The following is a 25,205-nucleotide window of genomic DNA, read 5'->3' on the forward strand; positions in this document are numbered from 1 at the left end:
CCAATTCCAGACCCCACACACCGTCCCGGCACCCCAATTCCAGACCCCACACACCCTCCCTGCACCCCAATTCCAGATCCTACACACCCTCTCTGCACCCCAATTCCCTTCCAGACCCCACACACCCTCTCTGCACCCTAATTCCAGACCCCACACACCCTCTCTGCACCCCAATTCCAGACCCCACACACCCTCCCTCCACCCCAGTTCCAGACCCTACACGCTTCTCTGCACCCCAATTCCCTTCCAGATCCTACACACCCTGCCTGCACCCCAATTCCAGACCCCATACACCCTCTCTGCACCCAATTCCAGACCCCATACACCCTCTCAGCACCCCAATTCCCTTCCAGACCCCCCACACCCTCTCTGCACCCCAATTCCGGACCCCACACACCCTCTCAGCACCCCAATTCCCTTCCAGACCCCCCGCACCCTCTCTCCATCCCACCCTCTTCCCCCTGCCCACCCCATTCCCGCACAGCCCATCCCGATCCCACAGGCCCTCTCCCGACCCCTCCCCACAGCTCCTGTCCCCTCTTTTCTCCCACCCACCCTTCCCATCTTTTACCTCACGTCCTCCTGCCCCCAGCCCCTTCCCCACCCTCTCTCAGCCCCTTCCCGAGCTCTCCCCTCCTGCCCATCCCCAATTCCCGCACAGCCCCTTCCAGGTCCCACACTCCAGTTCCAGCCCCCTCCCCACAGCTCCCTCTCCCCCTCAGCTCGCCCCCTTTCTCTCCCAGCCCCATCCCGGACCCCTGCAGCCCCCCGGCCGCCTCTGCCACGCCTCGCCTCCCTCCTTTCCCAGCCCCCGAAGCCCCCGCGCTGGCCGCGGCCCCTCACCGCCCGCGGCCCGGCCCGCAGGAGCCGTGCGGGGACTCCGCGCCTCAAGGAGACTCCGACCGCGGCCGCCGCCATCTTGGCGCTGCGAACTTCCGCCCGGCCCGGAAGCGCCCCCGCCGCCATGTTGTGCGCTGACGGGAAGGGGTGCCCGCCATTTTGAGTGTGGCGGCGACCTCAGGGCCGGCGCCATGTTGGGTGTGGCGCGCCCTGTGGGACATGCGGCGGGGGCGGGACGCCTAAATCCCCATTTTTCTTTCTTAAATTCCCCTTGTTTTCTCTCCATTAGTTCCCAACATCATTATTTTGCATGGAGGTACCTGTGCTGCCATCCTCCTCCTCAAGGGGACCAACACCAATGGGGCAAACAGTGTGTGCTGGGGAGCAAAGAATCCCAAGATATTAAGGTGGGAAAAGCTCTCCACGGTCCTTCCAGGACCTTCAGGTCCAAGCTGTGACTGATCCCCACCTTGTCCCCAGCCCGGAGCACTGAGTGCCACATCCAGGCAATCCTTGGACACCTCCAGGGATGGGGACTCCAAACCTTCCCGGAGAGCCCCTGCCAAAACAACTCCCCCCTGTTGGAAATGTTGTAACTTTCCTAACTGTTCCTAATTAATTGTTATGATTACTCGTAAGCAGTGCCCACTTTCAGCCAGCACAAGTCAAAACTTCTTCACAGACTCTTACTTCTACTTTGATCATTAAATCACTGAAACCTTGAGTTTGTTAGAGCTAGCCCTGACACGCTTCAAAAAAGCCAAAGGGATTTGAAGATTGGACATCTGGGATCTTAAATTTATGGCCCTTTAAGGACACTGGAGTACGCAGAAGCTACAGAGGAGATTGAGCCTGGAAAGCTGGGGATCCCCAATTGGAAAAGATGACAAAAAGAAGATAAAAGAACTAAAGAATGTGGCCTAGCTTAGCACGGAGAGTGAGAAATCAATAACCGATAGTGGACAGAATGCTAATCAATGAAGAGGATTATTAGAACCCATGACCAGTAATTTCTTTGTTAAAAAAGCATGTAAATAAATGAAAACATTTTCTGTTGACGTGGAGGCTGGAGCTCTGTCAGCCACACACAAACCCTGGCTGGGACTAAAGTAACTCCTGACTCCCCAACACTACAGAAGCAGGGCTAGAGGCGAATTCGGAGGATTTCGGTGACGCTCCTCACCCCTCTGAGCGCTTCCCTCCCGGTTATTCCCCACAATCGTTTGATCCCCCAGCTTTGTCCTCACAGCAAATTCATTTATTAAGCAAATCTCAAGCAACACACTCTGGGGGCAAAGACGGAGGGGGAAGGAGGCGGAAAAGGAGGAGGAGGAGGAGGAAGAGGAGGAAGAGGAGGAAGAGGAGGAAGAGGAGGCCTGGCTACGGCGTGAAGTTCCACCACTTGAAGGCGAAGGGCCGGCGCTGGACGCCGGTGCCGCAGCGCACCTCGCCCAGGCTGCCGTGGTAGGAGGACACGTCCTCCAGGAAGCGGCAGCACAGCCCCAGCGGCTCCAGCAGCGCGCGGATCCGCCGCTCCAGGCAGCACTCGCCGCCCGCCACCGGGCCGAAGGGCTTGGGGATGCCCAGGTCCCTGCCCAGGACGATCATGGTGACCTGTGGGGTGACACCAGGGGACAGGGGTGTCAGAATGGGTGACACCGAAGGGCTCGGGGATGCCCAGGTCCCTGCCCAGGACGATCATGGTGACCTGCAGGGTGACACCAGGGGACAGGGGTGTGAGAATGGGTGACACCGAAGGGCTCAGGGATGCCCAGGTCCCTGCCCAGGACGATCGTGGTGACCTGCGGGGTGACACCAACGGTGTCGGGATGGATGAAGCCTAAGGAAAGACGCTGATCACCCTCCTCCGCCCGCCTCAGCACTGCTGTTTGCAGCTGCCCTCTCTCGGGACTCCAAATCCAACAGGATTCCCCCTTTTTTGTCGTTAAATCGCACCTCACCCCTTGCAGTTTCACCACTGGTTTTCAAAACCCCACTGCAAGCGCCACAAAGCCACCAAGCTGTGTCAGACCCGTGTTTATCCATGCCTGGCTGGAAATATTCCCTTTCTCAAGGCAGCTGGGGGGATTTTTTGGGAATACTTTAAGGAAAGTGTGCCTCTCACCTTTCAATTTCAGCGCTTTTGGAAGGGTTTTGCCTCAAAACCCCAAAGCCACCAAACTGTGTCAGACCTGTGTTTATCCACGCCTGGCTGGAAATATTCCCTTTCTCTAGACAGCTGCGGGGGTTTTGGGGGGAAAACTGGGGAAAATGGGCTTTTCACCTTGCAATTTCACCTCTTTGGAAGGGTTTTGCCTCAAAACCCCAAAGCCACCAAACGGTGTCAAACCTGTGTTTATCCATGCCTGGCTGGAAATATTCCCTTTCTCAAGGCAGCTGGGGGGATTTTTTGGGAAGACTTTGAGGAAAATGTGCTTTTCACCTTTCAATTTCACCTCTTTGGAAGCGTTTTGCCTCAAAACCCCACTGCAAGCACCACAAAGCCACCGAGCTGTGCCAGACCTGTGTTTATCCATGCCTGGCTGGAAATATTCCCTTTCTCACGGCAGCTGGGGAGATTTTTTGGGAAGACTTTTAGGAAAATGTGCTTTTCACCTTTCAATTTCACCTCTTTGGAAGCGTTTTGCCTCAGAACCCCAAAGCCACCAAGCTGCGTCAGACCCGTGCTTATCTGCAGACCTTTCCCTTTTCTAGACTTTTCTTCCCCAGGAGAACCCTGTGAACTCACCCTGGCTGACCCAGCCGTGTTTTTTTTTGGGGGGAGCCCCTCCTTACCGTGTTGGGGAAGTAGGGCACGGCTTTTCCCTGCTTGTCCAGCTTGAAGAGGGCCGGCAGGTCGATGATGTCCTCCTCCAGCAAGCCCAGCTCCTTCTTGAGGATGTCCCTGTTCCAGTCGACGCAGCGCTGCGGGGGACGGGGAGGAGCAGGGAGGGGCCCGAGTTCCCCACTCCCCGCGGGGTTGGTGCCGCGCCGCCCCGGCCGCCGACATGAAACCCCGGTTTTTCTGAGTTTTTAAAGCCTTTTGGTTGTTCATAAGGTGGAGTCAGACTTTTTAGCTACTGTACAATATTAGGAGCAGTTTTCACTTTTTCTCACACATGTAACAGAAACAAATCCTTTGTTCTTCATTCTCTGTCCTTTGTTTACACATTTCTAACCTGAAAACAATTGTAACTGACAGTTGGTCTGGCCACTGAGGCTGAGGGGTGAAAACTCCAGAAGCCAATCCACAGCCAGACCCACAAATGTACAAAAAGTAAGAAATAAACAGGCAGAGGGGCTCTGGGCTTGGCTCAGCCTTGGGCTCTCTCGGAGGAACATCTCTGCCCTGCGAAATCTCTCGTCTCCGTGTGTCACCCTGGTTTTTCTGAGTTTTTTAAAGCCTTTTGATTGTTCATAAGATGGAGTCAGACATTTTCAGCTACTGTACAATATTAGGAGCAGTTTTTGCCTTTTCTCACTCATGTAACATAAACAAATCCTTTGTTTTTCATTCCCTGTCCTTTGTTTGCATATTTCTAACCTGAAAACAATTGTAACTGACGGCTGGTCCGGCCAGTTGCCTGAGAGGTGATAACTCAAAAAGCCAGACCCACAAATGTACAAAAAGTAAGAAATAAACAGGCAGAGGAGCTCTGGGCTTGGCTCAGCCTTGGGCTCTCTTGGAGGAACTCTCTGCCCTGCGAAATCTCGCGTCTCCGTGTGTCACCCTGGTTTTTCTGAGTTTTTAAAGCCTTTTGATTGTTCATAAGATGGAGTCAGACCTTTTAGTTTCTGTACAATAATAGGAGCAGTTTCTACCTTTTTCTCACACATGTAACATAAACAAATCCTTTGTTCTTCATTCTCTGTCCTTTGTTTGCATATTTCTAACGTGAAAACAATTGTAACTGACGGCTGGTCCAGCCACTGAGGCTGGAAGGTGAAAACTCCAGAAGCCAATCCACAGCCAGACCCACAAATGTATAAAAAGTAAGAAATAAACAGGCAGAGTGGCTCTGGGCTTGGCTCAGCCTTGGGCTCTCTCGGAGGAACAACTCTGCCCTGCGAAATCTCTCGTCTCCGTGTGTCACCCTGGTTTTTCTGAGTTTTTTAAAGCCTTTTGATTGTTCATAAGGTGGAGTCAGACCTTTTAGTTTCTGTACAATAATAGGAGCAGTTTTTGCCTTTTCTCACACATGTAACAGAAACAAATCCTTTGTTTTTCATTCTCTGTCCTTTGTTTGCATATTTCTAACCTGAAAACAATTGTAACTGACGGTTGGTCTGGCCATTTGGCTGAGGGGTGAAAACTCCAGAAGCCAATCCACAGCCAGACCCACAAATGTACAAAAAGTAAGAAATAAACAGGCAGAGGGTTCTCCGCTTTGGTTCTCAGCTTTGGCTCTCTCGGAGGAACTCTCTGCCCTGCGGAAATCTCGACTCCGTGGGGTTGCTCTGCGTCTCCCGATCACACCGCCGGCGCTCGGGGCTTACCTGGACGTACTGGTTCTGCTGCGCCAGGCCGTCGTTGGCCAGGACCTTGTTGATGGTGACGCGCTTGGTGTCTGCCCCCGAGTACCCTAAAGGCGAGAAACGCCCTCAAAGTGAAGCAGCGCTGGCAGGACGGGGAGAGAGATGGAAAAAGCGGACAAAATTCCGGGTTTCCTGAGGCTGGGGTCAGAGCTTGGGAAGCTGAGGGGAGGGAATCTCTGCCCCTTGGAAAAGTCGTGCCATCCATCCTCCTGCCACGGGAATCCGCTGAGGTTCTCCGGAGCATCCCCCCTCCATGGGGTCACCCCTGGGCTTGGGACGGCTGGGTTCACCCCAGAGGAACCCTTGGAGATATGGAGAGCTTCTCCCAATCCTACCATGGGTCAAAATCGCAATGAAAAGGAAAAAAAAAAAACAGTTCTAATCTGGGGGGACACGGGAGCTGCCTGTTGTCCTGCTCTGTGCTGGAATTCCATATCCTGGGAGATCCAGAGACCTTCTCCTGACCCCACCACATATCAAAATCACAATGAAAAGGAAAAAACCTGGTTCTAATCTGGGGGGACACGGGAGCTGCCAGTTATCCTGCTCTGTTCTGGAATTCTGTGTCCTTGGAGATACAGAGACCTTCTCCTGACCCCACCATGGATCAAAATCACATTGAAAAAGAAAAGACCTGGTTCTAATCTGGGGGTCACAGGAGCTGCCAGTTGTCCTGCTCCATGCTGGAACTCCATATCCTTGGAGATACAGAGACCTTCTCCAATCCCACCACAGATCAAAACCACAATGAAAAGGAAAAAAACTGGTTCTAATCTGGGAGGACACGGGAGCTGCCAGTTGTCCTGCTCTGTTCTGGAATTCCATATCCTTGGAGATACAGAGACCTTCTCCTGACCCCATCACGGATCAAAACCACAACGAAAAGGAAAAAACCTGTTCTAATCTGGGGGGACACGGGAGCTGCCAGTTGTCCTGCTCTGTTCTGAAACTCCATATCCTTGGAGATACAGAGACTTTTTCCTGACTCCACCGTGGATCAAAATCAGAAGGAAAAGGAGAAAACCCTGTTCTTATCTGGGGGGACACGAGAGCCGCCAGCTGTCCTGCTCTGTTCTGGAACTCCATATCCTTGGAGATACAGAGACCTTCTCCCAACCCCATCACGGATCAAAACCACAATGAAAAGGAAAAAAACCCTGTTCTAATCTGGTGGGGACACGAGAGCTGCCAGTTGTCCTGCTCCGTGCTGGAGCTCCGCTGGCATTTCCAGAGGCTCCATCCCGGGCTGCAAACATCCCCTCCACGCAGAGGCCTTTATCCCTCCCATCCCACTCTCTTTCCCGAAATAGGGCCGGAGGAGGCCGGGGGCGGCGGGTGGCATCCCGCTGAAGGACACGCGGCCGGGAGAAGGTCCCCGCGCGGCCCCGGCCGTGGCACCGGGCGCTGTCCCCTTGCCTTTGAACATGGTGGCTTCTCCCTGTCCCTCCTTCTGCTTCTCGCGGAAGAGCCGGTAGCAGGCGGCCGGGCTGGCCAGCAGCATCCGGAATCGCTGCGGGAACACGGCCGGGGTCAGCTCCCGCGAAAAAACCAAGACGAGACGCTTAAAATCGGGCGTCTCCGCTGTTGGCCAGCGCCTCGTTTGACCCATGGAGTGTTTGTGGGCCTAGAAATGCCTTTACTGAGCCATCCAGGTCAAGGCTCGGTTTCCCTGAGGGAAAAATTTATGTGGGAAGCAGCCAAAGCCGTGACAGAGGGAAGAGAAATGTTCTGAAAACATGTGGGCATGAATATTCCTTTTTTTTTTTTTTTTTTTGAGCCATCCTGGTCAAGGCTCAGTTTCCCCGAGGGAAAAAATCTGTGTCAGAAGCAAGAAAAGCCACAAGAGAGGGAAGAGAAACGTCCTGAAAACCTCTGGGAGATGCCGAGCTGCTGCAAACCCCTGGGAGTCTTATGGCTGGAATTTCTTGGATGCCTTTTTCAGGCATTTTCCCGTTCTGCTAGCTTTCATTAACAGCCCAGCAAATCCCTTTTTTTTGTGCTCAGATCCCTCCTTTTGGGGTGGGGAATGAAGCCCAAGCTAACACGGGCTGGGGGTGCCGGAGGAGCGAGCTCCGGGGTTTTCCCAGCGGGATTGGTGTCCCCGAGGAGGAGCCCTGGGGCAGCAGCGGGGCTCTGGGGTACCTTTTTGTCCGAGGTGGGGACGAAGGTGACGAACTCGTTGACGTTGCCCACGGCCAGCCAGTCGGAGTAGAGCTCCACGGGGGCCTGGACGCGCTGGGCGTAGAGGAAATCCCGCACCAGCCCGGTCATCCTGCGGCCCGCGGACCTGGGGGGAAATTCCCGTCAGGATCGGCCCAGACACTCCGACTGGGGGGATATTCCTATCAATATCAGCCTGGATACTCAAACTGGGGGGATATTCCTATCAGTATCAGCCTGGATACTCAAACTGGGGGGATATTCCTATCAGTATCAGCCTGAACACTCAAATTAAGGGTCCATTCACATCAATATCAGCATGGATACTCAAATTGGGGGGACATTCCTATCAATATCAGCCTGGATACTCAAATTGGGGGGATATTCCCATCAACATCTCCCTGGATTCTTGGATTGGGGGATATTCCCATCAATATCAGCCTGAACACTCAAATTGGGGGGATATTCCTATCAATATCAGCCTGAATACTCAAATTGGGGGGACATTTCCATCAATATCAGCCTGAATACTCAAACTGGGGGGATATTCCTATCAATATCAGCTTGGATACTCAAACTGGGGGGATATTCCTATCAGTATCAGCCTGAACACTCAAATTGGGGGGACATTCCCATCAATATCTGCCTGGGCAATTGGATTGAAGGGATATTCCTATCAATATCAGCTTGGATACTCAAATTGGGGGATATTCCTATCAGTATCAGCCTGAACACTCAAACTGGGGGGACATTCCCATCAATATCTGCCTGGGCAATTGGATTGAAGGGATATTCCCATCAATATCAGCTTGGATACTCAAATTGGGGGATATTCCCATCAATATCAGCTTGGACACTCAAATTGAGGGGACATTCCTATCAATATCAGCCTGGATACTCAAATTGGGGGGATATTCCTATCAGTATCAACCTGGATTCTTGGATTGGGGGGACATTCCCATCAACATTGGCCTGGACACTCAAATTGAGGGGATATTCCTATCAATATCAGCCTAGATACTCAAATTGGAGGGATATTCCCATCAGCATCAGTCTGGATTCTTGGATGGGGAACATTCCTATCAACATCAGCCTGGAAACTCAAACTGGGGGGACATTCCCATCAACACAGGCCTGGATTCTTGGATGGGGAACATTCCCATCAATATCAGCCTAGATACTCAAATTGGGGGGACATTCCCATCAATATCAGCCTGGATAATAGGATTGAAGGGATATTCCCATCAATATCAGCCTGGATACTCAAACTGAGGGGATATTCCCATCAACATTGGCCTGGATTCTTGGATGGGGGAACATTCTCAGCAACATCGGCCTGGACAATAGGATTGAAGGGACATTCCCATCAATATCAGCCTGGATTCTTGGATTGGGGGGTTATTCCCATCAATATCAGCCTGAACACTCAAACTGGAGGGACATTCCCATCAATCTCAGCCTGGACAATCAGATTGAAGGGATATTCCCACCAATATCAGCCTGAACACTCAAATTGGGGGGACATTCCCAGCAATATCAGCCTGGATTCTTGGATTGGGGGGACATTCCCATCAATATCAGCCTGGACAATAGGATTGAAGGGATATTCCTATCAATATCAGCCTGGATACTCAAATTGGGGGGATATTCCCATCAATATCAGCCTGGATTCTTGGACTGGGGGGATATTCCCATCAATATCAGCCTGAACACTCAAATTGGGGGGACATTCCCATCAACATCTCCCTGGATTCCTGGACTGGGGACATTCCCATCAACATCTCCCTGGATTCCTGGACTGGGGACATTCCCATCAACATCTCCCTGGATGCTCGGCTATAATCTGCCACCCAGGTGGCCGAACCTGGGAGCCCCCACCCTGCTCAGGCAGGGTCTAATTAACCCAATTAACCCGACCTTGGTGGCATTTCAGGGCTCCTGCTGAGGCTTCGCTCCCAAATCCGTGTTTTTTCCCCCCCCAAATCTGCGTTTCCCCGGTCTCTTACGCGGGGAAGCTGCTGCCGACGAGGATCCTTCCCAAGGGATACTCCTTGCCAGCCACGCAGACGGGCGGGCTGACCTCCACGTTCCCGAAGGAGTCCAGGCTGGCCACGGCCTCGAAGAGGGGCTCCCGGAGCACGTAGCCGAAATCGGGGCCCTGGGAAAAGAGGAGCCGCCCGGAGCCCCCGCTGCTCCCGGGGTTTTGTCCTCCTGCGGGGTGGGAGAGGACGGCGAGGGCGCGGGGAAGGAGGGAGGAGAAGGCTCTCGGGGTCCAGGAGGTGCGGGAATAATCGGGAACACCCGGGAGCAGAGGGCAGGGCTGGAGCCGGGGCCAGATCCCCTCTGCTGTCCCCGGCCAAGGATTAAAGGTTCACATTAAACCGAGGTTTAAATGTTCATATAAAGCCAAGGACTCAGTGTCCGCGTTAAACCAAAGTTTAAATGTTCATATAAAGCCAAGGACTCAGTGTCCACATTAAACCGAGGTTTAAATATTCACATTGCACAGAGCCAGATCCCCTCTGCCGTCCCCGGCCAAGGATTAAAGGTTCACATTAAACCAAGGTTTAAATGTTCATATAAAGCCAAGGACTCAGTGTCCACATTAAACCGAGGTTTAAATATTCACATTGCACAGAGCCAGATCCCCTCTGCCATCCCCAGCCAAGGATTAAAGGATCATGTTAAACCAAGGTTTAAATGTTCATATAAAGCCAAGGACTCAGTGTCCGCGTTAAACCAAAGTTTAAATGTTCATATAAAGCCAAGGACTCAGTGTCCACGTTAAACCAAGGTTTAAAAATGTTCACATTGCACAGGGCCAGATCCCCTCTGCCATCCCCAGCCAAGGATTAAAGGATCATGTTAAACTGAGGTTTAAATGTTCGTATAAAGGCAAGGTTTAAGTGTCTGCATTAAACCAAAGTTTAAATGTTCATATAAAACCAAGGTATAAGTGTCTGCATTAAACCAAGGTTTAAGTGTCCACATTAAACCAAGGTTTGAAAATGCTCACATTGCACAGGGCCTTCTGTCACCCCCAGCCAAGGACTCAGTGTCTGCATTAAACCAAGGTTTAAATGTTCGTGTTAAGTCAAGGTTTAAGTGCCCACATGGAGCAGGACCAGCTCTCCTCTGTTCTCCCCAGCCAAGGTTTAACTGTTCACATTAAGCCCAGGTTTAAGTGCCCACATGAAGCAGGACCAGCTCTCCTCTGTTCTCCCTAGCCAAGGTTTAACTGTCCACATTAAGCCCAGGTTTAAGTGCCCACATGAAGCAGGACCAGCTCTCCTCCCCAGCCAAGGTTTAAGTGTTCACATTAAGCCCAGGTTTAAGTGCCCACATGAAGCAGGACCAGCTCTCCTCCCCAGCCAAGGTTTAAGTGTTCACATTAAGCCCAGGTTTAAGTGCCCACATGAAGCAGGACCAGCTCTCCTCCCCAGCCAAGGTTTAACTGTTCACATTAAGCCCAGGTTTAAGTGCCCACATGGAGCAGGACCAGCTCTCCTCTGTTCTCCCCAGCCAAGGTTTAACTGTTCACATTAAGCCCGGGTTTAAGTGCCCACATGGAGCAGGACCAGCTCTCCTCCCCAGCCAAGGTTTAAGTGCCCACATTAAGCAGAACCAGCTCTCCTCTGTTCTCCCCAGCCAAGGTTTAAGTGTTCACATTAAGCCAAGGTTTAAATGCCTACATTAAGCCCAGGTTTAAGTGCCCACATGAAGCTAATTAGGCAGCCCTGGAGTGAAGCTCCTGGCTGGCTCTGGGGTGACTCTGGCCCCTCGGGGTGACTCTGCCCTGGGCTCAGAGCCACCCCGAGGGCTGCCGGCACTTAAATCCCGCTTAAGGCCTGATTTCCAGGAGTTACTATATCTGGGGTTGGAGAAGCAGCGCGGGGGCCATCAGCGCTGGGCTCCGTGTGCCCGAGGGAGCCTTGAAACCAGGGCAGAACCGGCGGGGACGGGAGCACGTCCCACTTTCCGTCGCGCTCCGGTGCGAGCGGGCGCGGGCCCCGAGCCCACCGCAGCCCCTGGGCTGAGATCGGGCGCCCGGGGGGTCTGAGTTAAACCCCAGCCGCTTCTCAGGGTTGGGTTTCCACAGGGATAACCCAAATATACAGCTCGGGAAAAAGGGAGCGGGGACACCCAGGCGTGCTTCCACCCAGGAATTCCCGCTTTGCGCCGTGGCTGTTCGGAGGTGCTGAGGTTTCCAGCTTCCCCCGAGGCTCCCCGTGCGTTTTGGGGTGCGTTTTGGGGGACGGCCGGGATCAGATCCCTTTTTCTCCGGGTGCTGAGCGAGGGCCTGAGCACCAACCACCTGCTCCCGACTCATTTCAGTTTAATAAATCCACGGAGCCCGCCCGGTTTCAACTGTCAGGGCTCTGGTTCATCCCAGGTTTGCGGGTCACATCCAAGTCCTATCAGTTCCACGATGATTTTGAGGGGATAATTCCCTCCCGTCTCCTTTTTCCCTGGCAGGGGCTTCCAGGGGCTCAGGGCTTGACCCGTGCCCGTGGCGTCGGGCTAAGTATTCCTAGCTGGAAAATGAGATTGGAAAGGTCGGGCTGGGGATTAGGGCCGGCTTCAAAGCAGAAATTGGAGGATAATGTGTTAGCAGCTCCCAAGGCTGAAATTGCTGCCCTAAATACGAGGCAGAACAATTCCTAAAGAGGGCAGATCCGCGCGGATTCGCTGGATCAGCCCGGGACTGGATGTTCCCATGCCAGGCATGAGAAACGATGGAATTCAGCGCTCCCCAAAGCCCCCAGCCGTCCCCAAAGGGACAAAAGCTGGGATTTGTCCTCGTCTCCCGTTCCTGCCGGGGCCGTGGCTGCCTGGGGGTGTCCTGCCCTTCTCCCCTGGGGATATCTCCAAGGGATCGCCCAATCCAGCTTTTTTCCGTGCTGGGCTCTCCCAAAACGCCCATCCCAGGCTTGCCCTGGCCCTTTTCCTCGGCCAAGGAGCCCACGGGGATGTTCCTGGTGCTGGCTGCATCCCATTCTCTTCCGAGGAAATCAACTGACCCTCTCCTGCTTCCCTTCCCTCTCCTGCTCGGAAGCTGCCAGATATTCCCAGGCCCGGAGGAGGAAGGGAAAACGCAGCCCATCCCTGGGATGCTCAGGGAGGAGAAATCCCATCCCAGAGCTCGGCAGGGGCCTTTCACTCCCAGGGGAATCGCCTCCTCCTTTCCCCGGGATCAGAGGTGTTCCGGAGGGCTGGGATGTGCGGGAGGCCGGATGAGGGGCGAGATGAGGGGCTGGAGCTGGCTGGGGGCGAATCTCCACGCCCAGCTGTCCTGCTCTCATTCTCCAGGCAATTCCACGCGGGGAGCCGAGGGCAAGGAGGATTTTGGGGACGGGAACGCGGGCTGGGCACGACCCCCCGGAGCTGCTCCGCAGGGAAACGCAGGGATCCTGCTCTCACCAGCAGCTCCTTGACGGGGAGTTTCTCCATCCCTCTCTCCCGAGGGGAGTCCAGCACCACCGGGAAGCTCTTGTGGGGAGCGTGGGTGTAGCCGAGCTCGATCTCATCCTGGGGAGGAGAGGAAATCCCGCGTGGGGCGCCGGCAGGGAAGGGTTCTCCCGGTTTTCGGAGCCCCCCTACCTGCATCCAGCGGTCGCCGCGGTTGGTGTAGCCGAAGCAAACCTTCAGCTTGCAGCCGGCCTTGGCCACCAGGCTCTGGATCTCCTTGGTGAACAGGTAGTTGTCCTTCATGCTGGAGGAGAAGGACGGAAAGGATGGAAATTCCCTGTTCCCGGCCCCAGGACCGGCCGGGCTGGGGCGGCGCCGCCCGTACCTGCACACGAAGAGGTTCACCGGGGCCAAGGTGTTGGGGGTCAGGATCCACGGCGCCGCCCGGAACACCACGGTGTCCGTGAAGATGGGCGAGCGGGGGATGCCCTGCGGGAGCCACGCGGAAATCTGGGACGTTCCCGCGCCATTCCCCCCCAACTCCTCCCCTGGGGTCACGTTTGGGATCGGCTCGTGGGATCGCTCTCCATCCCAAATCTCCCGGGTGCGGCCTCCCATCTGCCCCGTTCCCGGGAGCTCCCGGGAGTTCCCGACCTCGGCCAGCGGCTCCAGGAGGCTGACGTGGATGGACACCAGCCCGGAGAAGGTCTCGTCCGGGAAGCGCAGCCCCTCCACGAAGAAGTCGAGCTGGGCGGCCCCGCCGGGGTAGGGCACGGTGTGGAAGAGCTTCCGGCCGCCCAGCACCCGCGTGTAGCGCTGCCCGAAGAAGGGATCTGCCGGGGGAACGGGAAAACGGGGAAATCCCCAGGTTTGTCGGGATTCACGGCTGTTCCCTCAGGATTCACGGCTGTTTCCTTGGGATTCACAGCTCTTTCATTGGGATTCACAGCTGTTCCCTTGGAATTCACAGCTGTTTCCGTGGGATTTACAGCTGTTTCCTCATGATTCACAGCTGTTTCCTTGGGATTCACAGCTGTTCCCTTGGAATTCACAGCTGTTTCCTCATGATTCACAGCTGTTTCCTTGGGATTCACAGCTGTTCCCTTGGAATTCACAGCTGTTTCCTCATGATTCACAGCTGTTTCCTTGGGATTTACAGCTGTTTCCTCGGAATTCACAGCTGTTTCCTTGGGATTTACAGCTGTTTCCTCATGATTCACAGCTGTTTCCTTGGGATTCACAGCTGTTCCCTTGGAATTCACAGCTGTTTCCTCATGATTCACAGCTGTTTCCTTGGGATTTACAGCTGTTTCCTCGGAATTCACAGCTGTTTCCTTGGGATTTACAGCTGTTTCCTCATGATTCACAGCTGTTTCCCTGGAATTCACAGCTGTTTCCTCGGAATTCACGGCCATTTCCTCGGAATTCACGGCTGTTCCCTTGGGATTCACAGCTGTTCCCTCGGGATTCACGGCTCCCCCCTCTCCCTCCGTGCCCGAGGACATGGTTATTCCCAGGGATAACCCAAATATACAGACCGGGAAAAGTGAGCAGGGAGACCCGGGGGTGCTTCCACCCAGAAATTCCCTTTTCAAACCCAGGGCGTTTCCAGCTCCCTCACAGCTTTCCCGAGGCTCCCCGTGAGTTTTTGGGGAGCATCTCTGCGGGACGGCCGGGATCAGATCCCTCAGATCCCTGAGGAGATCCAGCTGTGAGAGGCACCCCGAGGCGGGAGTTCAGGCAGCCGGAATTTTGTCACAGGCCGGCGTTTCTTTGGATGGAGCGGCCCTTGGGAAGGAGATCTCACGGAGGTTCTGCTCCTCCACGGGAGCTCGATGCCCCGGACTCCCTCTGCGCGGAGGGACGAGCCCGAGCCCCTCCACGGCACGTTCCAGGCTGGGCGAGGGATTTCATTCCCAGAAAATAAATCCCGGTGCCCGCAGTGAGGAGTGAGGAGAGGCTGTGCTCTGGAGCAGGCTGGGTGACCCCCAGTTCGACACCCCAGCCCTGCTGGCAGCTGGGAATTACTCCATCGTCCGGAAAAATCCCAAATAATCCATTTATCCTTATTTTTAATGGAAATTATTCCTTTGTCTGGAAAACATCCCAATTTATCTCTCTATTTATCCTTATTTTTAATGGAAATTGTTCCATTTTCTGAAAAGGTCCTAATTTATCTCTCTATTTATCCTTATTTTTAATGGAAATTATTCCATTTTCTGAAAAAGTCCCAATTTGTCTCTCTATTTATCCTTATTTTTAATGGAAATTATTCCATTTTCTGAACAAAATCCCAATTTATCTCTCTATTTATCCTTATTTTTAATGGAAATTGTTCCATTTTCTGAAAAAGTCCTAATTTATCTCTTTATTTATCTTTATTTTTAATGGAAATTATTCCATTTTCTGAAGAAGTCCCAATTTATCTCTCTATTTATCCTTATTTTTAATGGAAATTATTCCATTTTCTGAAGAAGTCCCAATTTATCTCTCTATTTATCCTTATTTTTAATGGAAATTATTCCATTTTCTGAACAAAATCCCAATGTATCTCCCTGTTTATCTTTATTTTTAATGGAAATTATTCCGTTTTCTGAAAAAGTCCCAATTTATCTCTCTATTTATCTTTATTTTTAATGGAAATTATTCCATTGTCTGAAAAACATCCCAATTTATCTCTCTATTTATCCTTATTTTTAATGGAAATTGTTCCATTTTCTGAACAAGATCCCAATTTATCTCTCTATTTATCCTTATTTTTAATGGAAATTGTTCCATTTTCTGAACAAGATCCCAATTTATCTCTCTATTTATCCTTATTTTTAATGGAAATTGTTCCATTTTCTGAACAAGATCCCAATTTATCTCTCTATTTATCCTTATTTTTAATGGAAATTATTCCATTTTCTGAAAAAGTCCCAGCTGGGGGAAAATGGGAGGAAATGGGGAAAAATGGGAGGAAATGGGGGGGAAATGGGAGGAAATGGGGGGGAAATGGGAGGAAATGGGGGAAAATGGGGAAGGGACGTTGGGGGCACGGTCTGAGGAGTGTGGAGAGGGCAAAGTCAGGGATGGGAAGGAAAGGGGACCTCAAAACCATCGGGAAGGAGGAGGGAGGGGAAGGGGAAGGGGAAGGGGAAGGGGAAGATGGGGAAGAAGAGGAAGGCGTGGAGGAAGAACGGGAAGAGGAGGAAGGGGCAGAAAAGGAAGAGGGAGAGGAGAAAGGGGAAGAGGAGAAAGGGGGAGAGGAGAAAGGGGAAGAGGAAAAGGAAGAGGAGAAAGAGGAAGAGGAGGAGAGGAAGGGGCAGAGGAAGAGGAGGAAGGGGCAGAGGAGGAGAGGAAGGGGAACAAGAGGAGAGGAAGGGGCAGAGGAGGAAGAGGCAGAGCCGGAGGTGAGGAAGAGGCAGAGCAGGAGGTGAGGAGGAGGCAGAGCAGGAGGTGAGGAAGAGGCAGAGCAGGAGGTGAGGAAGAGGCAGAGCAGGAGGTGAGGAAGAGGCAGAGCAGGAGGTGAGGAAGGCCTTACTCTGCACGTGGAAGACCCCAACTTTGTCGGCGTCGCTGACAGAGACGGAGAGCACGATCTCGTACCCGCGGGGCAGGCGCTGGGGCCCCTCCGTCCTCAGCGCCATCGGAGCCATGTCCAGCAAATCTGCGGGCAAACGGACGCCAATCGGGCGCCGCTCCCCACGTTCCCTCCCGGGCTTTGCGTCTCCTTCCCGGGAGCCCCGCTCTTCCCTCGCCGCCGGCCCGGGCACCCTGGCAGAGCAGAGCCTGTGCCCCATGACCCAGGTGCCCTTTTCCCTCCTCCTGCCCGTCCTCGGCGCGGCCCGTGACCTCGGCGCGCCTCCGGGCCCCGGCTCCGCGTGGGTTGGGTTTTCCAGGAACGCGTGGGCGGATTCCTGGCCGCCGGCCTCGTGCCTCGCCCCGCGCTCCTCTCACCTGCGTGGAGCATCCCCGGCCCGCGCCCTGCCAGCCCTGGAACCTCGGCCGTTCGCCCGGCTCCAGTGGGTTGGCGCGGCGTTAATCCCACAGAAATCCCCACGTGGGAAGCTTGCTCAGCAGCTGGTGGGGAGCGGCCGGCTCCCGGGCCGGCTCCCTCTCGGGAAAGGTCACGGAGAGGGGACGGTGTGTGCTCTGGGGACGGGGGATTTTGGGGAGCGTTACCTTCCCTGTTGAACACCTGCTGGCCGTCGCAGTCGGAGGGCGGAACGGAGGGGAGCTCCTTGTCACAGCTGACCAGCAGGATGGCCCCGTGTCCCTCGGGCCCCCAGGCCCAGCTCCCCTAAAGCAGCCCCGGGGCTCAGCGAGCTCGGGATCCACCGAGCCCCGGGGCGTTCCCAGGGGTGGGGAGCCTGGGGTACCTTGTTGGGGCTGTTCTTTTCCACCACTCCATCCCGATCCGCGTCCACGTCCAGGGAGATCCCTGCGGGGACGGAGCCGCCTCAGCCCCGGGCACGGCGAGGGGATCGGGTCCCGGACCCCCAGACCCAGCAAACCCGGGTTTGCCGTCCCCATCCCCGCCCCAGGCGCCGAGGGCCAGGGACGGGCCGCGGGAGCTCCGGACTCACCGACGCCGGTGAGGAACACTCCGGCTTGGTTGATGGGCTTCCCTCCCTCCGCGTAAAAGCTGACGGTGACCTGCAAACCGCGAGTGCCACGCTGGGCCGGGACGTTCTCCCCGTGCCGAGCTCCCGCTCCCGGGGACCCCCGCTCCTCACCTTGTTGTCGTTGACCTCGGAGCTGGCCCGGCTCATGCTGAACCTCAGCGCCGTGCCCTCGTCCAGCGGCCACCGCGCGCCCGCGCCGGACGCGGCCTCGGGCTCGGCGCGGCCGCGGAGCAGCACGTCCACGCTGACCCCCTCCGTGTGCTTCACGCCGAACGCCACCGCCCCGGCGGGGGCCGCCCTGCGGGAAACGTCCCCCGCTTTCAGGGGTTTGCAGGCCCAGCGCGGCGTTCCCACCGGGACCGGGCGCGCCGGCGTCGCCACGCTCACCGCCGGCACCCTCCAGCCCTGCTCCGCTGGAACTGGGATCAGCCCGGCTTCAGGGCCGGTTTGCCCTGGGAGTGTTTGCAGCTGTGGGTGAGGATCTGTAACGATCCCAACCGACCTGGCTTTGCGCTTCCACGGAGAAATCCCTGTTTATTTTCCTGCACGGCGTTTAACAACCCCGCAAAGCGCCCCTCTGAGAGCCTTTTCCATGGGAAACTCTGGTTTTGGGCGGATTTTATCCAGCCCCAAAGCTGCCAGCGCTGCCCTGCTCCCAGCCCCGTGTGCCCTTGCTCGTCCCCTCTCCTGGCTCCTTTTCCCGAATTTCCCTGCCTTTCCAGGTGATTATTTTTGGGCTCTCGGCCCCGACACCCGAGACCTCGCATCGGTCGGGTTTCTCGGATGCCGCTGGTCCCACCAAACCCTCACCCTCGGCAAGGGGGGGAGGAAATCCGAGGGCTGCTCTGCTCCCGCCTGGGTGTTCCTTAAATCCTTAAATTGCTTTTAATTACGCATGGAAAAACTGGTTTGGCTTCCTGGTTCCTTGGATCTGGGGATCCCGCTGGGAAGGGATTTGGCCTGGAGAGGTGCCAGGGGAGCTGGAGCTGCGCTGCTTGGCCGGAAGATCGAGGCTGGGATCTGCATCAGCAGCACCGACCAGAACCGAGCCCGGGATGAGCTTTTCACCTTCTCTCCTCCCTTGGGGGGAATGATTACCCCGAGGTTCAGCGCTGGCTTTGTTTCAGGGAAGCAGGGCTGGCGCTGTGGGGATTTCCCGCTTTCCCAAGGTTTTGGTCACGAGATTTTGTGTTCTTCCCTCATTTTGCCGTCCCTCCCCGGGCTCCTGCTCACCCCCCTGCTCTCCAGCAGCTTCCCGAGGCGCCCCTGGACCTGCTGACCCCCGCGGGTCAGACCGGGAAGGATTTTGGGGGTCCCACTCATCCGTGGACGTCGGTGTAGCTGCGCAGCAGCTGTGGGGTTTGGGAAAGCAGGAGGAAAAACGAGGAGCAGGGATTTGCAGAAGGGAAATGAAGAGCAGGGATTTGCAGAAGGGAAAATGAGGAGCAGGGATTCCCAGAGGGATAACCAGAAGAGAAAGGTGAAGGCGGAGGAGGAAAGGATTTTGGGGGTCCCACTCATCCGTGGATGTCGGTGTAGCTGCGCAGCAGCTCTGGGGTCTGGGAAAACAGGAGGAAAAAGGAGGAGCAGGGATTCCCAGAGGGAAAGACAGGGGGAAAAGCAAGGGGAGGAGGAAAGGAAATTTTGGGGCTCCCTCTCACCTATGGACATCGGCGTGGACGTGGCTGCCCAGCAGCCGTGGGGTTTGGGAAAACAGGAGGAAAAAGGGGGTGCAGGGATTTGCAGAAGGGAAAACGAGGAGCAGGGATTCCCAGAGGGATAATCAGAAGGGAAAGGTGAAGGTGGAGGAGGAGAGATAGTTTTGGGGGTCTCACGCATCCGTGGACGTCGGTGTAGCTGCGCAGCAGCTGTGGGGTTTGGGAAAGCAGGAGGAAAAACGAGGAGCAGGGATTTGCAGAAGGGAAAACGAGGAGCAGGGATTCCCAGAGGGATAACCAGAAGGGAAAGGTGAAGGCGGAGGAGGAAAGGATTTTGGGGGTCCCACTCATCCGTGGATGTCGGTGTAGCTGCGCAGCAGCTCTGGGGTTTGGGAAAGCAGGAGGAAAAAGGAGGAGCAGGGATTCCCAGAGGGATAGACAGGGGGAAAAGCAAGGGGAGGAGGAAAGGAAATTTTGGGGCTCCCTCTCACCTGTGGACATCGGCGTGGACGTGGCTGCCCAGCAGCTGTGGGGTTTGGGAAAACAGGAGGAAAAAGGGGGTGCAGGGATTTGCAGAAGGGAAAACGAGGAGCAGAGATTTGCAGAAGGGAAAACGAGGAGCAGGGATTCCCAGAGGGATAATCAGAAGGGAAAGGTGAAGGTGGAGGAGGAGAGATAGTTTTGGGGGTCTCACGCATCCGTGGACATCGGTGTAGCTGCCCAACAGCTGTGGGGTTTGGGAAAACAAGAGGAAAAACGAGGAGCAGGGATTTGCAGAAGGGAAATGAAGAGCAGGGATTTGCAGAAGGGAAAACGAGGAGCAGGGACTCCCAGAGGGATAACCAGAAGGGAAAGGTGAAGGCGGAGGAGGAAAGGATTTTGGGGGTCCCACTCATCCGTGGATGTTGGTGTAGCTGTGCAGCAGCTGTGGGGTTTGGGAAAGCAGGAGGAAAAAGGAGGAGCGGGGATGTGTAGAAGGGAAAATGAGGAGCAGGGATTCCCAGAGGGAAAAGCAGGGTTGAAAGGTGAGGAGAAAGGTGAAGGTGGCGCAGCCGAGGAGGTTTTGTGGGGCTCCCTCTCACGGACGCGGCTGCCCAGCGGGTTCGGGAAAACGGGAGGGAAAATGAGGAGCGGGGATTCTCGGCAGGGAAAGCGGCGGGGAAGGAGGAGGAAGGGAAGCTTTGGGGTCCCTCTCACCCGAAGACGTCGGCGCGGATGTGGCCGCCCAGCACGCACAGGGCCTCGATGCGGTTCCCGTGCTGCAGCCGCAGCGTGCGGGGCTCCCCCGGCATCTCCGCGGCCATGGGCACCGGGACCGGCACCGGGAACTGCACCGGGACCTGCCCCGGGACCTGCCCCGCGGAGCCCTGCCGCTCCTTCCCCCGGCCCGGCCGCCTCCTGCGGCTCCTGCTCCCGGAGCTCTCGGCGCTGGGGTGGAATCGGAGCGAGCGGGCGGCTGGGCTGGACCCTCGGAAAGCCCTGAAAGTGATCTGGGGGTGGGAGGGAGCGACGGGGAGGGACGGGGAGGGACAGGGAGGGACAGGGAGGGATGGGGATGGACACAGGGAGGGACAGAGATGGACAGAGAGGGAGAGGGATGGACAGGAATGGACAGAGAGGGAGAGGGATGGACACAGGGAGGGACAGAGATGGACAGAGAGGCAGAGGGATGGACAGGAATGGACAGAGAGGGACAGGGATGGACAGAGAGGGACAGGGATGGACAGAGAGGGACAGGGATGGACAGGGATGGACAGGGAGGGACAGGGATGGACAGGAATGGACAGGGACGGACAGGGATGGAAAGTGACCTATAGTGACAGACAGTGACATAAAGGGATGGACAGTGATGGACAGTGACATACAGGGATGGACAGGGATGGACAGGGACGGACAGGGATGGACAGGGATGGACAGGGATGGACAGGGATGGACAGTGATGGACAGGGACGGACAGGGACAGACAGGGATGGACAGGGATGGACAGGGATGGACAGAGAGGGACAGGGATGGACAGGGATGGACAGAGAGGGACAGGGATGGACAGGGATGGACAGAGAGGGACAGGGATGGACAGAGAGGGACAGGGATGGACAGAGAGGGACAGGGATGGACAGGGATGGACAGGGAGGGACAGTGATGGACAGGGATGGACAGGGATGGACAGGGATGGACAGGGACGGACAGTGATGGACAGGGATGGACAGGGATGGACAGAGAGGGACAGGGAGGGACAGGGATGGACAGGGATGGACAGAGAGGGACAGGGATGGACAGGGATGGACAGAGAGGGACAGGGATGGACAGGGATGGACAGAGAGGGACAGGGATGGACAGGGATGGACAGAGAGGGACAGGGATGGACAGGGATGGACAGAGAGGGACAGGGATGGACAGGGATGGACAGGGATGGACACAGTGATGGACAGGGATGGACAGTGAGGGACAGTGACATACAGGGATGGACAGTGATGGACAGGGATGGACAGGGATGGACAGTGATGGACAGGGATGGACAGTGAGGGACAGGGAGGGACAGGGATGGACAGGGATGGACAGTGAGGGACAGAGAGGGACAGGGATGGACAGGGATGGACAGGGATGGACAGGGACGGACAGTGAGGGACAGTGATGGACAGGGACGGACAGGGATGGACGGAGGGCAGCTGGCCCCAGCCCAGCCGTCTCCCAGCCCCGGGCGAGGAGCTCCCCCCAGCTGTCCGCAGCTCCCGATCCCCGCTCACCGCCCTGACCCCAACCTGGGATCCCCAAGGAGGATTTATTTTGGGATCTGGCCGCATCCCTGCAGTGCGTTTCACTCTCTCCTTCTGCTCTCTAAGGAAAATCCCTGCCTGCTCCCGCTTTCCCAGCCCCGAGGCAAGAGCAGAACTCTCCTTTTTTTTTTTCCCCCCGCTTATTTTCAAAGGGAAACTGGGAAGCAGCGGCTGCTGCAGGGAGCCGGGAGCTGGTTTTGTCACCCCGGAGCGCGTCGGGAGCAATTCCCGCCCACGCGGGGTTCGCAGCGTTTATTAACGCCCGGCTAAATATTCATTTTCCAGCCCAAACTGCTGCCTGGATTCTGGAAGCCACAAGCAATTAGCAGCAGGGCTCGGGTGGATGTTCCTTATTTCCGTCCCTCTCGGGCTTCCCTTCCCCAGCCCCGGCTTCCCTCCATGGGGACGGAGGTTCCTGGGATTCCTGGGGATCGTCTCCATGGAAAAACGGGGAATGGGATGGGATTTAAAGCCCTTCCAGCCCAAATAATTCCGGGGTTGTGCTGAGGAGTATCCTGGATGGATACCGGGGCCAGGAGCTGGGAAGTTCAGGGCTGGCTCCATGTGGGAATCTGACCTAAATCGGGATCACGTCCACCGGAATTGGGATAATTTCCACTGGAATTGGGACAATTTCATTGAAATTGGGATCATTTCGATTGGAAATTGCGTGGTTTTGTTGGAATTGGGATCATTTCCACTGGAATTGGGATGGTTTCATTGGAATTAGGATGGCTTCATTGGAATTGGGATGGTTCCATTGGAACTGGGGTAATTTCCACTGGAATTGGGATAATTTCCACTGGAATTGGGATGTTTTCATTGGAGTTAGGAAGATTTCATTGGAATTGGGAAAATTTCCATTGGAGTGGGGATATTTTCCATTGGAATTGGGGTAATTTCCACTGGAATTGAGATATATTCCACTGGAGCTGAGGGGTGGGAGGGGCTGGGCAATGGATGTTTTTGGACTTTTTAGGGATCATCCTCCCCCTGGAATCCCTCCATGGAAAGAGCGGGAGTGGGAAGGGATTTAAAGCCCTTCCAGTGAAAATAATTCCAGGATTATGCAGAGGAATATTCCGGGTGAGCATCCGGGCCAGGAGCTGGGAAGTTTGGGGTTGGGAATCTGAGTTTAGCAGGGATCATTTCCATGGGAATTGGGATCATTTCATCGGAATTCTGTTTTCCCATGGATCCGTCCCACGGCTGTGCCGGCGTTGGGAGCGATCCCGGTTTATCCCTGGATGTGTGGCGTGGTTTCCCGGTGGATCTGAGGATTCCCGGGGGTTTTTAACCCGGGTCGGGCCGGGAGCTGCTCTGCCGGAACGCCCGGCTGCCGAATCCCCAGGAGCCAGGGGGAGATCCAGCCGCTCCCGAGGAATTCCCGAGGGATTCCCGAGGCTTTCCCAAGGCGTTCCCGAGGCTTTCCCGATGGATTCCCAGGGGATTCCCGGGAGATCCGCTGTTCCCGGTGCCCGCTCGGGGCTGGCAGGGAGCCGGGGTCACCTTGGGCCGTGCCGAGCGGCCGAGAGCGGCCCGGGGCGGAGGGAACGAGCTGGGAACGGGGACGGGGATCTGTGGGGAGATCTGTGGGGGGATCTGTGGGGCGGAGCTGGGGCTGTGCTGCTGCTGTGGGGAGACCTATGGGGCAGAGCTGGGGCAGATCTGGGGATCTGTGGGGATCTGTGGGGCGGAGCTGGGGCTGTGCTGCTGCTGTGGGAAGATCTGTGGGGCAGAGCTGGAGCCGTGGGGTAGGGCTGGAGCTGTGGGGCAGAGCAGGCAGATCTGTGGGGCAGGGTGAGCTCTGTGGGGCAGGGCAGGCTCTGTGGGGCAGGGCAGGGCAGATCTGTGGGGCAGGACAGGCTCTGTGGGGCAGGGCGGGTAGATCTGTGGGGCAGGGTGAGCTCTGTGGGGCAGGGCAGGCTCTGTGGGGCAGGGTGGGTAGATCTGTGGGGCAGGCAGATCTGTGGTGCTCTGGGTGCTCCGGGTTTTTTCCACTCCAACCCAAATTCCGGCTTTTCCCCAATTCCCACTCCCAGTCCTCTCTCCTGCGCTTTTCCCGGCTCCCAGGTGGGAGCGGAGACACGGCTGAGGCCAAAAGAAAACCCAAAGGAGCCCCAAAGAAATCGAAAGGAAACCAAAAGAAAAGCTAAAGAGGCCAAAAGAAAACCTAAAGAAACCTAAAGAAAACCAAAATAAACTGAAAGAAACCTAAAGAGGCCCTAAAAAAACTTAGAGAAAACCAAAAAACCTCAAGAAGCCCAAAGAAAACCTAAAGAAAACCTAAAAAACCTGAAGTTATCTAAAGAAACCCAAAGAAACCTAGAGAAAACTGAAATAAATCAAAATAAAACCTAAAGAAGCCCAGAGAAACCTGAAGAAAACCTAAAAAAAGCTTAAAGAAAACCAAAGAAGCCTCAAGAAGCCCAAAGAAAACCTAAAGAAACCTAGAGAAACTCAAAGAAACCTAGAGAAACCCAAAATAATCCCAAAGAAAACCTAAAGAAACCCAAAGAAAACCTAAAGAAACCCAAAATAATCCCAAAGAAAACCTAAAGAAACCCAAAGAAACCCAAAGAAAACCTAAAGAAACCCAAAGAAAACCTAAAGAAACCCAAAATAATCCCAAAGAAAACCTAAAGAAACCCTAAAGAAACCCAAAGAAAATCTGAAGAACCCAAGGAAAACCCAAAGAAAACCTAAAGAAACTTAGAGAAACTCAAAGAAACCCAAAGTAAACCCAAAGAAAACCTGAAGAAACCTAGAGAGACTCAAAGAAACCCTAAATAAACCAAAAGAAACCCCAAATAAACCCAAAGTAAACCCAAAGAAACCCAAAGTAAACCCAAAGAAAACCAAAGTAAACCCTAAATAAACCTGAAGAAACCCCAAATAAACAAAAAGAAACCCAAAGAAAATCTGAAGGACCCAATGAAAACCTAAAGAAACCCAAAGAAACCCAAAATAAACCAAAAGAAAACCTAAAGAAAACCCAAAGAAAATCTGAAGAGACCTAGAGAAACTCAAAGAAACCCAAAATAAACCCCAAAAAAAAAAAAACCCAAAGAAACCCAAAGAAAATCTGAAGAAACCTAGAGAAACTCAAAGAAACCCAAAATAAACCAAAAAAAAAAAACAACCAAAGAAACCCAAAGAAAATCTGAAGAAACCCAAAGAAAACTTAAAGAAAACCCAAAGAAACCCTAAATAAAACTTAA

At 54.8% G+C, this 25,205-nt stretch overlaps 2 protein-coding genes across 2 annotated transcripts in view; both read right to left on the reverse strand.

The window, feature by feature from the left end:
• SDHB (succinate dehydrogenase complex iron sulfur subunit B) overlaps positions 1 to 942 on the reverse strand; it is a 37,738-nt gene extending 36,796 nt beyond the window's left edge. Inside the window, exon 1 of the mRNA XM_040084396.1 lies at positions 844 to 942. Within this exon, the coding sequence (XP_039940330.1) occupies positions 844 to 918 (75 nt within the window). The 5' untranslated portion in view covers positions 919 to 942. The remainder of the gene's footprint in view (positions 1 to 843) is intronic.
• A 1,278-nt stretch (positions 943 to 2,220) lies between these two features.
• On the reverse strand, positions 2,221 to 20,514 carry PADI2 (peptidyl arginine deiminase 2). The gene is made up of 16 exons (XM_040084395.1): positions 20,408 to 20,514; positions 17,664 to 17,850; positions 17,514 to 17,583; positions 17,307 to 17,368; positions 17,110 to 17,227; positions 16,469 to 16,594; positions 13,600 to 13,778; positions 13,331 to 13,434; positions 13,138 to 13,249; positions 12,958 to 13,065; positions 9,543 to 9,694; positions 7,519 to 7,663; positions 6,793 to 6,886; positions 5,338 to 5,423; positions 3,637 to 3,765; positions 2,221 to 2,454 (listed from the first exon to the last, which is right to left on the reverse strand). Exons 1-16 carry the CDS (start codon positions 20,512 to 20,514, stop codon positions 2,221 to 2,223), a joined length of 2,013 nt encoding a protein of 670 aa, XP_039940329.1.
• Between the last annotated feature and the right edge of the window lie 4,691 nt (positions 20,515 to 25,205).

This window comes from Hirundo rustica, chromosome 22 (genome assembly GCF_015227805.2).
Source record: "Hirundo rustica isolate bHirRus1 chromosome 22, bHirRus1.pri.v3, whole genome shotgun sequence".
Classification (NCBI taxonomy): domain Eukaryota; kingdom Metazoa; phylum Chordata; class Aves; order Passeriformes; family Hirundinidae; genus Hirundo; species Hirundo rustica.

Coding starts and splice junctions, on each gene's coding strand:
- PADI2 (XM_040084395.1), bottom strand. CDS start 20,514: ATGGCCGCGGAGATGCCGGGGGAGCCCCGCACGCTGCGGCTGCAGCAC. Junction 13,250..13,330: donor GTGAACCTCTTCGTGTGCAG/GTACGGGCGGCG, acceptor CTTCTCCTCCAG/CATGAAGGACAACTACCTGT. Junction 2,455..3,636: donor TGCCCTACTTCCCCAACACG/GTAAGGAGGGGC, acceptor GTCACCCCACAG/GTCACCATGATCGTCCTGGG.